The following is a 14,487-nucleotide window of genomic DNA, read 5'->3' as shown; positions in this document are numbered from 1 at the left end:
AACTAGCAAGTTGCATATGATGGCTTTTTAATTGATTAAGAATCCCAAGTTGCTATTATACAATAGGTAATTTTACTAGTTGTTCTCGAGTTGGTAAACAGCTAGATTGCAATAACAATTTTAATATAATATGTCAGTCCTTATCTTCGGATTATAAAAGTAGCAAGTTGCATATTATGGCTTTTTCATTGATTAAGAATCCCAAGTTGATATTATACAATATGGAAAGTTATATTTTTTTCTCGCGTAAATAACTTGACTGCAATGATTAGTTTTAATATGATATGTCACTGTGCCGACTTTGAATTATAGAACTAGCAAGTTGCATGTGATGGCTTATTTAATGGATTAAGAATTCCAAGTTGCTATTACACAATTGGTTATTTTTTAGTTTTCTTACCGAGTCTTCATTTTGCCTCTAAACGCTGGCTGTTCATCGAAAATCTTGAGTTTGTGTGCCTGGAAAAGTATTGGATATGGCTTATGCTGCTTTACTTTCACTTACTCAGACACTAGAACAGATCCTGGGTTCTCGCAATGAAATTCGAATTTTTCATGATGAGAAACAGATCAGATCTTTCCATGAAAATCTTTGCTTCTTGCTATCATTTCTGGAAGATTTTTCACCCAGAAATACTGAATCAATTAAATGTTTGGAAGCAAGAATCAGAGATGCAACATATGAAGCAGAGGACATAACTGAATTGCATATGTCAAATCCGATTCTCTCGGATTCTGCTTGTCAAGGAGTTATCACTTGTTTATGGGAAATAATTTCTGCACTCCAAATTATGATGCCCGTGTTCCGTAATTCTGAAAGGCGCATGGAATTTAAGAAACACAATTTTAAGGAGATATATGACGGCTTACAGAAGATAATAAAAGAGATTGATTCCATTTCGGAAGAGGTGGAGAAGATGAAGGCCATGAAGGACATAGAAGGTTTCAGTGCTGATGGCTTGACGCGAATTAATGATCCGCTTAGTGGAATAGAAGGCATTGGTAAGACTAATTAAACTGACCGAACTCAAAATCAAATCAATTAATGACTAAAGTACATTTCTTTGTTAAAATTTGTCACATTTGCACTTGATGGCTACAGCAATTTACCGTTAGTAGCTAGTTGTTAATTATCTATCGCTTGAATTAGTTTTATTTATATGTCCATACAATTTGATTTAAATCATAAAAAAGAAAAAAAAAAAAAAAAAAAAAAAGGGAAAAAAAAAAAAAAAAAAAAAAAAAAAAAGGGAAGAAGAAGTTTAATGGCAAGTACAAGATAGTTACAAGTTAGTTAAAATATTACTTGGAAGAAATATTAAATTTCTCTATTTTTTGAAAAGAATATGGAGAATAATCTAAGAAAGCAATTTTTTTGAGACCATTCAATCAAAATCTTTTCAATCTCTTCAATCTCGATTCTTTTTCAGAAGAGGTGGTGAATGCTAATGACCGAAATGACGTACTAGATCTGCAACCAAGGAACTCTTTGAATGCCACTTCATCAAAATCTGCTTCCACTAACAAGAAGTTCATGGTGGGATTCGAAGATGACTTGCTCCAAATTAAGGAAGAACTGGTTGGGCAATCCTCTAGGTTGAAATTCATTTCTATCGTTGGGATGGGAGGCATTGGCAAGACCACACTTGCAAGAAATATTTACAATGATTCATCTATTGAGTATCACTTCTACATTCGGGCCTGGATAACTGTGTCTCAGGAATATCATGTGCAAGAACTGCTTGAACACCTTCTAAAATCCATGGGAGACTTCACTGAAGAAATGATTCGAGAGGAAACAGATGAATTGAAAACACGAGTATATCAACGTTTGAAGGGCTATAGATATCTCATTGTTATGGATGATTTGTGGGATGACAAAATCTTAGATGAATTTAGAAGGATATTCCCGGATGACGATAATGGAAGTCGGGTAATTTTGACATCTCGGCTATCCAGTGTCACTGTTAATGTCGACTCTTCTGCCTGTATTCACCATCTGGGTTTTCTAAGTCCCAAACAAAGCTGGAGTCTTCTGTGCCAGAAGGCCTTTGGGAACGAATGTTGTCCCCCTGAAATCGAGGAAACTGGATGGAGAATAGCAGAAAAATGCAGAGGACTTCCACTTGCACTTGTAGTAATTGGTGGTGTCCTCTACAAAGCGGAGAAGACACGAGCCAATTGGGAGTATGTTGCAGAAAATGTGAAATCTGCAGTCACTGGAAATGATGATGATTTCATGGAAATACTGTCTTGGAGTTACGACCACTTGCCTCATCGTCTTAGAGCATGTTTCCTTTATATGGGAGTTTTCCCTGAAGATTATGTGATCCATGTCTCCCATCTTATCAGGCTATGGGTTGCTGAGGGATTTTTAAAGCCAAACACACATAAAAGTTTGGAGGAAGTGGCAAAGGAGTATTTGGAAGAACTTATTGATAGAAATCTAATTGTGGTTCGTGACCAGAATTACATTGGGAAAATCAAAACCTGCAGCATCCATGACATGATGAGAGAACTTTGCATGAGGAAAGCTCAGGAGGAGAAGTTTCTTTATGTCGCCAATCAAGAATTTGATATTTCTTCGGAAGTCGTGAAAAATCAGCGTCACCTAAGTATTCATCCGAATGGGCAGAATGCAGTCATATATGACTCAACTATCCGTTCACTTCTATACTTAACGGATAGTCCATTGCCAAATTCTCTATGTTTTCAGCTGCTCAGGGTGTTGGAAGCAGGAAATATAAATTTCTGTGATTTTCCAATTGAAATAGTAAAACTTGTTAATTTAAGGTATATTGCTTTGTCCTACAGTGGGAAATTCGAGATTCCTGCCTCAATATCTAGACTTTGCAATCTTCAGACCTTGATTGTTTTTCGAGCTTCTTATGCTGAAAGATTGTTCTTACCACTGGAACTCTTGAAGATTACACGGTTAAGGCATCTCTTGTTCAATGAAGCTGCCTTTCTTTGTTCTGATGGTCCACAAAATGTGAACCTACAAACACTTTCTGGTGTAATAGACTTCAAATTGACTCAGGAGGCCCTTCGAACAATTCCTAATCTGAGGACATTGGGAATTTCTTACCATTGTGAAACTCAAACTGAGTTGTCATTCTATTGTCTTGAGAATTTAGTCCATCTGCGTCAACTTGAAAGTTTTAAGTGCAACGTCATTTCCAGGGAAAACGTTCATCTGCCTCAGAACCTTGCTTTGCCGTCAAATCTGAAGAAGTTGACTTTGAGTGGTTGCAGAATTTCTATGCATAATATGTTTCTTGTTGGTAATCTTCCCAATCTTGAAGTTCTCAAACTAAAAGAGGTTGACCTCGAGAGCAATGCATGGAAAACGGAAGGGGAATTTTCTCGATTAAAATTCCTGCATGTTGAAGCGACTCAGTTTAAAATCTGGGAAGCCGAGGCAGCACATTTCCCAAGCTTACAGTGCCTACGTCTTAAAAATTGCTTTTCTTTAAAATGCATCCCTCCTGGAATTGGAGAAATTCCAACTCTTCAGCAAATCTTCTTGTATAGGTGTTCAACATCTGTTGTGAAATCGGCAAATTCAATACTAGAGGAACAAGAAGACGGGGGGAACTATGACCTTGAGGTTCATGTCCTTTCCAATTATTATGGAAACATACCTTTCCCTGCTTACTACTATCATAAGGTAAAAGTTTCCCTTGGGCATAAGTATCTACTAAGAAAAAAATCCATTTATATTAACTGCACTGTTTATTCAACTTTAGTCTTTCAACACTAAGCTCTCACATGCATACCAAAATAAACTTCATAAAAGGTATGATACGTGATAATTTTTCATAAATGAGTGATAGCAAAGTATGAACTCTATCTTCTATTCCAATTCTCTGTTAGCCTATTAAAGTGGGAGTAAACATATTTCTAAATTTAGAACCCCTTTATTTTATTTTATTTTATTTTGGCTCACAAGAATCTTTACTTCATGGATATAGCTTGTTTTGTTTACAAGTACTTAACTGGGTGCAAAGTTGACTTTCTAACATATACAATGGATAAAACCTTAGATTGGGAGGACATATTTGTGTGCCATTTGTTTCAATTCAGGATCTCTCATTCAGAATCTGAAAGATCGTGTTTCAATTGTATATTGGCTTGAGATTAAAGGAGAAAAGCTTAATTTCGATCAAAGTAGACAAAGGTCGTAACCTTGCATTGATTAATTTTGTTCAAGACTTGGGATGATAAAATGAGTTTAGTCTACATGCCAGGGGTCATGCGAAAACAATATTTAAATGAATGATTATAGCTATGGGTTTAACTTCAATTACAGTTTGGACTTTACTAAAATTTAGAGCTGGCCTAAACACGGGATTTTGGGATTGGGTTATATTTTTTTTGGCACCAATTTTATAAACTAGAATTCTTTTTCCCTTTTTTTTTTTTTTTTTTTTTTCCCTTTTGGTGGCATTTTGTGAAGTAAAAGCATGGGAAGGAAGGAAAAAAAAAAAAGAGCCTAATTTCTTAAAGTAGGTATGCCCCTAAATGTAGTCCCTTTAAAGCAATTTTTATTTTTCAATAATTTGATTAGCATGCACAACACCTACTTGGCGTTGTCCTGCTTTTTTGTCAAGCACATGGTGGAAAAATGAATTCGACGTGTATGTGAAATGACGTGTAAAAGATGTATACTACTTAAGTTTAATCTACTTTATAGTCTTTTTCTTCTTTCCATTATTTTTTGTAGGAGAGAAAATTTATAAAGGAACTGACAGAACACCTGCGACATATGAGTTTGTAAGTTCTATGTGTATTTAATTTAAAGTAATATAGCATTAGTAGATTGTTCTAGAAAAAGACAAAGCATTTTGTTCATTGCATATTATGATACTCTTCATTTGTCAAAACATGTCAATGGTCGATTTTATATCATCATGATACCTAATTTGTGGAGAAAATTTCATGATATCTAATTTGTCTTAATTGCGTTTTCAAACTATCAGTTCTTAAAATAACCATAATACCTAATCACACTGGTGAATAAATTATTTTATATACAATATGCTGATAATTTGTATTGCTTTTATTCACCTTTATCACTATTGAGTAACAATGCTTTCCACTCTAGCATTCTCACAGGTGGACATCCTTTCAATACTTTTCAGTAATTAGGATTGTGACAGTTATTGAAATCATGTGCCATATAGTGGGTAGAGATTAAAGTATACCGCTTTTCAACTAGCTGTCCATATGAAGTTACTCTTTGCTGAGCAATGGCTTTCCTTCATTATAAACTAGCGGTGACTTGCATCAAATTGGACATACTAAAAGGAACATAAGAGAAAATTATAATTACTTTGTCAATTATATATATTGGGAACTAATAACTGATGCAAACTTGGATTTTCGATTTAAAAAAAAAGGGTAAATGAGCAAGTATAATTATTTTCGAAAATTTCCACTTACACTACAACATGTTCTACTTTTTATAACATTCTTATTAAAAATTCTATTAATTAAATATATATTATACTTAAATTAATATAATAGAAGTCAACCCTAACATAGCCCACTTTAATTAAACATATTCAACATGACTAATCTCATAACAACTTGTGCTTATCTTATGCTAAGTACCAGTGTGACAAGGCATAATATAATAGGTGGTGGAAGATAATGATTGATTACAACATTGATTATACCACATATTATAGTGTGTCATGTCACTTAGTGCACGGGTGCTTAGGAGATTAATTTCAACATGCAAATTAACTTCCCAACCCAGTATTTCACAAACTCTCCTTTGCAGGTCGTAACCATTTCTCAACAAAATTATTGCCTCACAAAATCTCTTAACTCGCTTAAATCGTCCTTTTAGTCATTTTTTCTTGATTCCTAAGTTTAATTCTATTCTCTCTCTCAATTTTTCCCCTTCTTTTTGCAGATCTGAAGAAGCAAGTGACCTCTTTGTAAGAGAGTTGAAAGGCAATTGAGAGTTACATTTAGAATAAGAGAAAATGAAATCTGTTTGCAATTTTGTTTAATTGGGAGGTTAATTGAATCTTGTTGAAAATCTTTGTGAGTATTCTTGATGCGGTCATCACCCATATATGTTTTGGGCTACTTTGATATATGTTTTGTTTAGTTTAAATTAGGATTGTATAATCAGGTCTGGCCCAAGCCCATTTACTTTCCAGGTTTGTCGAATAGCTTGGTAATGTAATTTCAAAGAAGATGATGATTGATGAATATCAATGAAATGCCTGGTTAACAAGTTTTCTCCTCCCTAAATCTCTTCTCCTTTGGTCTTCTCCCCTCATTCTCTCTGGTCCCCCTCTCTGCCGCTTGCTTCACTTCTTCTTTCCTTTCTTCTACTGTTCTTCTTCTCAGATTGCTTTTTCTTTCTCTGTTAAATATTTCCATTGATAAATCATTTGGTATCAAAACTAAAACCTAGATTTTGTTGTTGAAGGCGGCTGAAACACTAATCGCTAACAGTTTCTTCTCTACTTGTAACGAACACAAAACATTTTCTGCATCTGTTCCACCAACCATTCAGTAAAACCAACACCAACAGCAACCGTTGACAGCCTCTTTTGTGTAAAAAATATAAAAATTATCTCCCAACATCACCCCTTCTTCAAACACTAGAACGGCCAAAGCCTGTGTCAACAATCTGCACACATCGTGATAGTTAATCTACAAGGGTACATAATGTTAAAAAAATAAGAGTGATAGTATAATGTAAGCTCTTATTTATTACAATGTAGAAGACCCTATTTATGGGGTTACAAATAACACTAAAAGGAAATAAACATAAAAGGAAAGATTATGTATTAATTACACAATCAACTAATAAAGAAAATAATCCTACATTAAAAGAAAAAATATTATGAAAAATATTCTTGACAATATTTCTATCTTTAACACCTTCCCCTCAAACTCAATATGGTGTAGAATATTGAGTTTGAAGAAATCAATCCAATCAAATCTTTCAAATTGATGTAGAATAAACTCCAAGCACTTGATGTCTTTGTCATTGTTGATGAAGATAAGCGTCTTCTTGTTTGTTGGAAGAAAAATATTTTGATGGACCTTTTTTTCCTTTTTTTCTTTCTTTTTTTTAAAGGTGAAAAATAAGGAAGAAAGTGTACACGAAAAACTAATGTTTTAGGTTTAGCAAAAACATTTTAAATTGCTTAAACAATAGAAAAATATGGAAAAAGCTGGTAAAGTTCAAGGTACCGACCTTCCAAAGAAATAAAAATAAACCTCTGATTTTTTTTAAGAGGCAGGAAGAGAGCTAATAAAGTTCAAGATACCGACTCTCCAAAAGTTTTTTTAAAATAAGAAACCCCTAAATTTTTCAAGAGGCAAGGGAAGAGCCGATAAAGATCAAGGTACTGATCCTTCAATTTTTTTTTTTTAATTTTTAACATAAAAAAAGCGCTAGTTTGTTTAAGTAGTAGGAGGAGTGCCAGTAAAATTCAAGGTACCGACCCTCCGAAGGTTTTTTTTTTTAATCAACAGAAGAGAAACCTCTTATTTTTTCAAGAGGCAGGGGGAGAGCGAGTAAAGTTCAAGGTACGGACCCTTCAAATAAACCATGATTAAATTCCCAAGAAAAAAGGGGGAAAACAATTTTTTTTTTTAAACAACTCTAAAAAATTAAAACACGAAATAGAAGAAGAATTAGGATTTACTTCTCTTCATTAAGAGAAGTACTTTCATGTTGAATGCGGTATTGCAAGTTTTTGATAAGATTATTGAGCTCCTCCTCTGATGAACATATAGCAGAACCCAATTAGGGAAGATGCATGAAATTCCATGCCATCAAGCCAATATTCAATAATAAATCCCATCTCATTCCCAAATTGCATGTTCCTAAATTGTTTATTTATAAAGAATTCTTCCATCAACACTTCTTTGACTTCTATGCATAAATTTCTTCAGTAGCTTCTTAATTCCCCCAACTTGCTTCCAATCTGTCGGATTGTTTTGGAGGTTTGAAAAAATATTCTATTCTAGAAAAAAAGTTGGTTGGTAGCAAGAAAAAAAAATGACCGGACAAGCGGCACAAGGCCACTCACCGGAAGCGAAATTCAAAAGTTGATTTGTTTAGAATCGAACCCGCTCTGATACCATGTTAAGAAAAATAAGAGTGATATTATAATGTAAGCTCTTATTTATTACAATTTAGAAGACCCTATTTATAGGGTTACAAATAACATTAAAAGAAAAGATTCTGTATTAATTATACAATCAACTAATAAAGAAAATAATCCTACATTAAAAGAAAAAAATATTATGGAAAATATTCTTGACAATATTTCTATCTTTAACACTTTCCCCTCGAACTCAATATGGTATAGAATTTTGAGTTTGAAGAAATCAATCCAATCAAATCTTTCAAACTGATGTAGAATGAACTCTAAGCACTTGATGTCTTTGTCATTGTTGATGAAGATAGGCGTCTTCTTGTTTACTGGAAGAAAATATTTTGATGGACTTTTTTCCTTTTTTTTCTTTTAAAGGTGAAAAATAAGGAAGAAAGTGTATGAGAAAAACTAATGTTTTAGGTTTAGCAAAAACATTTTAAATTGCTTAAACAATAGAAAAATATGGAAAAAGTCGGTAAAGTTCAAGGTACTGACCTTCCAAAGAAATAAAAATAAACCTCTGATTTTTTTCAAGGGGTAGGGGGAGAGCCGATAAAGTTGAAGATACCGACCCTCCAAAAGTTTTTTTTTTTAAATAAGAAACCCCTAAATTTTTTAAGAGGCAAGGGAAAGAGCCGATAAAGTTTAAGGCACCGACCCTTCAAAGTTTTTTTTTTTTTTTAAACATAAAAAAACGTCTAGTTTATTTAAGTGGTAGGGGGAGTGCCAGTAAAATTCAAGGTACCGACCTTTTTTTTTTTTTTTCAACATAAGAGAACCTCTTATTTTTTCAAGAGGCAGGGGATAGCTGGTAAAGTTCAAGGTACCGACCCTCCAAATAAAGCATAATAAAACTCCCAAGAAAAAAGGGGAAAAACAAATTTTATTTTATTTTATTTTTTTAAACAATTCTAAAAAATTAAAACACGAAATAGAAGGAGAATTATGATTTACTTCTCTTCATTTAGAGGAATACTTTCATGTTGAATGCGTTATTGCAAATTTTTTATAAGATTATTGAGCTCCTCCTCGGATGAACATATAGCAGAACCTAGTTAGGGAAGATGCATGAAATTCCATGCCATCAAGCCAATATTCAATAAATCCCATGTCATTCCCAAATTGCATGTTCTTAAATTGTTTATTTATAAAGAATTCTTCCATCAACACTTCTTTGACTTCTATGCATAAATTTTTTCAGCAGCTTCTTAATTCCCCCAACTTGCTTCCAATCTGTCGGATTGTTTTGGAGGTTTGAAAAAAAATATTCTTTTCTAGAAAAATGTTGGTCGGGAGCAAGAAAATAAAAATATGACTGGACGAGCGGCCCAAGGCCACACACTGGAAGCGAAATTCAAAAGTTGATTTGTTTAGTATCGAACCCGCTCTGATACCATGTTAAGAAAAATAAAAGTGATATTATAATGTAAGCTCTTATTTATTACAATGTAGAAGATCCTATTTATAGGGTTACAAATAACACTAAAAGGAAATAAACATAAAATGAAAGATTGTGTATTAATTACACAATCAACTAATAAAGAAAATAATCTTACACTAAAAGGAAAAATATTATGGAAAATATTCTTGACAATATTTCTATCTTTAACACTTAACATGTGTAATATTATGGATTCTCAGTTAGCTTCAAGCACATGTGGTGAGGAAGTGAATCAATTTTAATGAAACATGTTTATGTGCACCTCGATTTGCTATTCTGTTATTCCATCTAATCTTGCAGTTGTTAGTTTTCTTGGTCATTCTCTAGTTCTTCTAAATGTTGTTATATGCTGTACTTTTTATGACAACTTTCAAGAATATAATATATTATTATATGGTGTTCCTGTATTTTTTTTCTAACAAACCAGTACCTTTATTTATATTACCCATAAACATGAACAGTCTTAACTGCTGTAGGTATGGTATTCAATGTTAAATCCTAACCACCGAGCAAAACATGTCGCTGCCTCCTCTTCTCTAAGGTTAACTTACTTATATTTCTCAATTGTTTCAGTTTCCTTAAAAGCTTTTTGGATGTGCATTTCTTTGAGACGTACATGTTTAATGATGAAAGAACATCTGTTATGTAAAACTTTCTCCAGAATATAATATATTTAAAAACCCAACTATCCATTAACTCAACAAATAGTTGTGACATTATGTACAAAATTGTTGTTATAATAAGTCATATTACATTTCCAAATGCACTTGTCTGAATGTGACGGTTCATCATGGTTGGATCCTTGTTTGGTGCTGAAAACCTGGCTCAATTTTAGTTTAGTAGTAGGATTGAGAGTCATTTAGCCTCCATTTGGCAAGCTTTATAAATTAATTTGTAAATGGTCAAATTTTATTTTTAACCACACATTTTAATGGATAACCACTCTATCTATTTATATACTCCCTCCATCTCATTTATATAGGTTGACTTTTTATTTTTTTTTCCAATTATATAGTTATTTTTTTTATTGAGAATGTTTTGTTTAGTTTGTCTACTAATATGCTCTTATTCAATTTGCTTAATTATAACCAATTTTTTTTACCTAATCTTGAAATTGTACAAATAAAGGTAAAAATTGCTTTTTTAATAACATTCAATAAGATTTCTTAATTCGTGGGAAAAACAATACCAACCTATATAAATGCTATAGGAGTGTCAAATTGTGTATAAATTCTTTCCAAACGGCCTATTTGTTCTATAAGCTCTAACTTGAGAGGTCCTCATTACCACTGAATAAGCAATGCAACAATGACACGAGTAACTAGTATTTCCAATACTCTTAAGTGATTGTTAACAAAAAAAATTCACAGAATGAAAATATTATCATTCAATGAGATAATTTTGGTGCATGCACGTAATTTGATTTTTATCTTTGGAACATGCATGGCAAAAAAACTAAATGAGCAACGCACGGGCCTTGGCCACACACAGACCAGCCAAAAGTTGCAACAAGACTTAACTGAATTTTCATCGTTATACACCTGGAACAGACGTTCAATATTCCTGGAATGGACACTCAGTTAGCTTCAAGCACATGTGGTAAGGAAGTGAATCAATTTTAATGAAACTATGTTTGTGTGCACCTCGATTTGCTATTCTGTTATTCCATCTAATCTTGCAGTTGTTAATTTTCTTGGTCATTCTCTAGTTCTTCAAAATGTTATATGCTGTACTTTTTATAACAACTTTCAAGAATATAATATATTATTATATGGTGTTCCTGTATTTTTTTTTTTTATAACAAACCAGTACCTTTATTTTATATTACCCATAAACATGAACAATCTCAATTGCTGTAGGTATGGTATTCAATGTCAAATCCTAACTACTGAGCAAAACATGTCGCTGGCACCTCTTCTCTAATGTTAACTTACTTAAATTTCTCAATTGTTTCAGGTTCCTTAAAAGCTTTTTGGATGCCCACTTCTTTGAGACGTACACCTTTAACGATGAAAGAACATCTGTTATGTAAAACTTTTTCCAGTATATAATATTTTTAAAAACCAAACTATCTATTAATTTAACAAATATTTGTGTCATTATGTACAAAATTGTTATAATAATTCATATTGTCATCTTTGATTCATAAATAATTGTATGCATATTGTGAAGAAACAGTTGTACGAGATGACATTATATTTGTTTATCTGGGTTAATGTTAAATATATCTCAATCCTACAGAGGAAATGGTAATACACAATAAAATTCAAACATGCTCTAAATTCTTTGATTTATGTCGAAATATTATCACAATAGGGCTATTAGTTTCAAGGCACTGAACTGTTACATTTCCAAATGCACTTGTCTGAAGTGACGGTTCATCATGGTTGGATCCTTGTTTGGTGCTGATAAACCCGACTCAATTTTAGTTTAGTAGTAGGATTGAGAGTCAACTAGCCTTCATTTGGCAAGCTTTATAAATTAATTTATAAATCGTCAAATTTTATTTTCAACCACACATTTTAATGGATCACCACTTCTAGCTATTTATATGCTCCCTCTGTCTCATTTATATAGATTGACTTTCCTATTTTTTTGTTCCAATTATATATTATGTTTCTTTATTGAGATGTTTTGTTTAGTTTGTTTACTAATATACTCTTATTTAATTTTTCTAGTTACAACCAATTTTTCCTACTTAATTTTGAAATTGTAGAAATATAAATAAAGGTAAAATTACATTTTCGATAACATTGAATAAGATTTCTTAATCCGTGCGAAAAACAGTACCAGCCTATATAGTATCAAATTGTGCATAAATTCTTTCCAAACGGCCTATTTGGTCTATAAGCTGTAACTTGAGAGGTTCTCATACCACTGAATAAGCAATACAACAATGACACGAGTAACTAAGAGTATTTCCAATACTTTAACTGATTGTTAACAAAAAAAATTCACAAAAAGGAAAATATTATCATTCAATGAGACAATTTCGGTGCATGTGCGATCTTGCACATAATTTCATTTTTATCTCTGGACCATGCATGCAGGCCCAGTCCTGGGGTGAGGCCAGTGAGGCCCGCGCCTCAGGCCCAAGACCATTAAAGGGCCTATTTTTGGCCCTAATTTTTTTAAAACAATATGAGTCAGCCCAAAACTATTTATCCAGCAACCCACAATCCATTTACCCTAAAATTCCAACTCAACCCAACTCATATATCCAAATCCAATATCACAACCCATTTACCCAAATTCCAAAATCTAAATATGAATTATACGATTTAGGGCTGCTGCTAATCTTCTCGATGTCAACGTGCTCCGGTGCTACTGCTCGTCTAAGTGTCTGTGTCTGTGTCTTCTCCGTTTGTTCGTTGCACCGTCCGATCACTCGACAGTGGTACCTCTTTAGAACTGGATTTTAGAAGATGATCTCTTGCTTAAAAATGCTCTTGAGGTGCAACCCTTATAAGCACTCTTTGGTTTTGTTTCAAGATTTTTTTTGTTCTTTTCTGTCGGTGATATTGGTTATGTATGTGGATGCATTTATTGGAAAATGGTTCTAGGTTCTTTGTTGATTTTGAGATTATTTAAGTTTAAAATGGAAAAATGAAGTCGGGTTTTAAAATGGAATTGGGTTTCTTTGTATTGATTCAACAAGTATTCAGATTTTCCCCTATATTCTGATAGAAGGTATTGGAATTGATTTATGCTATTATTTAATGGTGGTGGTGGTGGTGATGAAAGGGATTTTAATTTTAATTTTTTAATTATTGATTTGGGACTCGTTTGTACCTCCTTTTATTTTATTTATTTTTATTTTTATTTTTTGGGGAAAAACTAGGACTACAGTCGAAATTAGTTCTTTATTTTTTTTCTTCTTTTGATTTTTTATTATTGAAATATATGGATTATTCGTCATTTCACAATGCTTTATTTAGAAAATGAAAAAAGGGGTCTTCCTCACCTCAAAGGTCATATTTTATTTTTATTTTTATGTTTTGTTGGGGCGGGGGCAAGGGGGGTTGTTTCAGCCAATTTGGAAAGATAGGGGGGCCTTTTGTAATCGGTTCAAAACATAGGGACATCAGGACATGTGTTGAGTATGTATTTATATGATGAAACAATGAGAGTAAGAAACGTAAGTAGTGTGCATGAAAAATACACTTGATGTTTACATCCCATAAATTAGATAGCCTGTGTGTATATACTATAAAGTCACAAAATTTTATAGAATTATTTTGGTCCACATATATATATTTTTATATATTTTGATAGTGAAGGGACTAGAGTGAAATAGTATTAATTTCAAATTGGTTTAGAGACATCGCCACAGAAGCAAAAAACATTAATCGGATCAAATTCTTCTTCCTTAAGCATTTTCAACCAATGAGAAACCATTCAAATAGTGTTTGACTCTTTCTTTGACCTAAGCAAATTTGAATATCATTTTTCCCCCTAACACTTGCTTCAGCAAATCCAAAATGGTAAGGATATCTTGAACTTGGATTGAAAATTTTAGAAAGGGAAGAGTGTCAAGTATATGAGAGAGTGGATGCAAAACAATGAGTGAGAAATGGAAGTAGTTTGCTCGAAATATGCAATAAACGTGCACTTGATGTTCACATCCCATAAATTTGGTAGCTCGTCTGCATATAATGGTCTAAAATTCTGAGTTAACAGTACTTAGCACAAGCGCATTACTGTGAAAACCTTTTTGTACAAATATTGTCCCTTCTTCTTTGCTATCTTCAACCATTCTTCCAACTCTAAAATCATATGATTTAATTAACTTCAGAGTGAGTGAGAGAACGAGTGCTCATGGCTTCATCTTCATTAACTTTTCCCCATCATTAATTACAAGCTTTAATTAAAATCTCCAAAAAGAGCTGTCCAAAATTATTAATAGAC

At 32.8% G+C, this 14,487-nt stretch overlaps 1 protein-coding gene across 4 annotated transcripts; it reads left to right on the top strand.

Annotated features, from left to right (window-relative positions):
* Nucleotides 1-368: 368 nt before the first annotated feature.
* Nucleotides 369-11,785, top strand: LOC111410508 (putative late blight resistance protein homolog R1A-10). Of its 4 annotated transcripts, none has more exons than XR_002705706.1 (5): nucleotides 369-1,002; nucleotides 1,431-3,670; nucleotides 4,727-4,776; nucleotides 10,056-11,178; nucleotides 11,536-11,785. XR_002705706.1 is itself a non-coding variant. In XM_023040890.1 (5 exons), the coding sequence occupies exons 1-4, from the start codon at nucleotides 477-479 to the stop codon at nucleotides 10,072-10,074; spliced, it is 2,835 nt and encodes a 944-aa protein (XP_022896658.1). In that variant the 5' UTR covers nucleotides 369-476; the 3' UTR covers nucleotides 10,075-10,120; nucleotides 11,536-11,785. The 4 variants fall into 4 exon arrangements, 3 of the variants coding, with proteins under 3 accessions (XP_022896658.1, XP_022896643.1, XP_022896667.1); XM_023040890.1 differs by having other exon boundaries at nucleotides 10,056-10,120; XM_023040875.1 differs by lacking the exons at nucleotides 10,056-11,178; nucleotides 11,536-11,785 and adding an exon at nucleotides 5,924-6,270.
* The last annotated feature ends 2,702 nt before the right edge of the window (nucleotides 11,786-14,487 follow it).

This window comes from Olea europaea, chromosome 2 (assembly GCF_002742605.1).
Source record: "Olea europaea var. sylvestris chromosome 2, O_europaea_v1, whole genome shotgun sequence".
NCBI lineage: Eukaryota > Viridiplantae > Streptophyta > Magnoliopsida > Lamiales > Oleaceae > Olea > Olea europaea.
The sequence above is the reverse complement of the archived record's forward strand: the minus strand, read 5'-3'. Positions and strand labels throughout refer to the sequence as shown.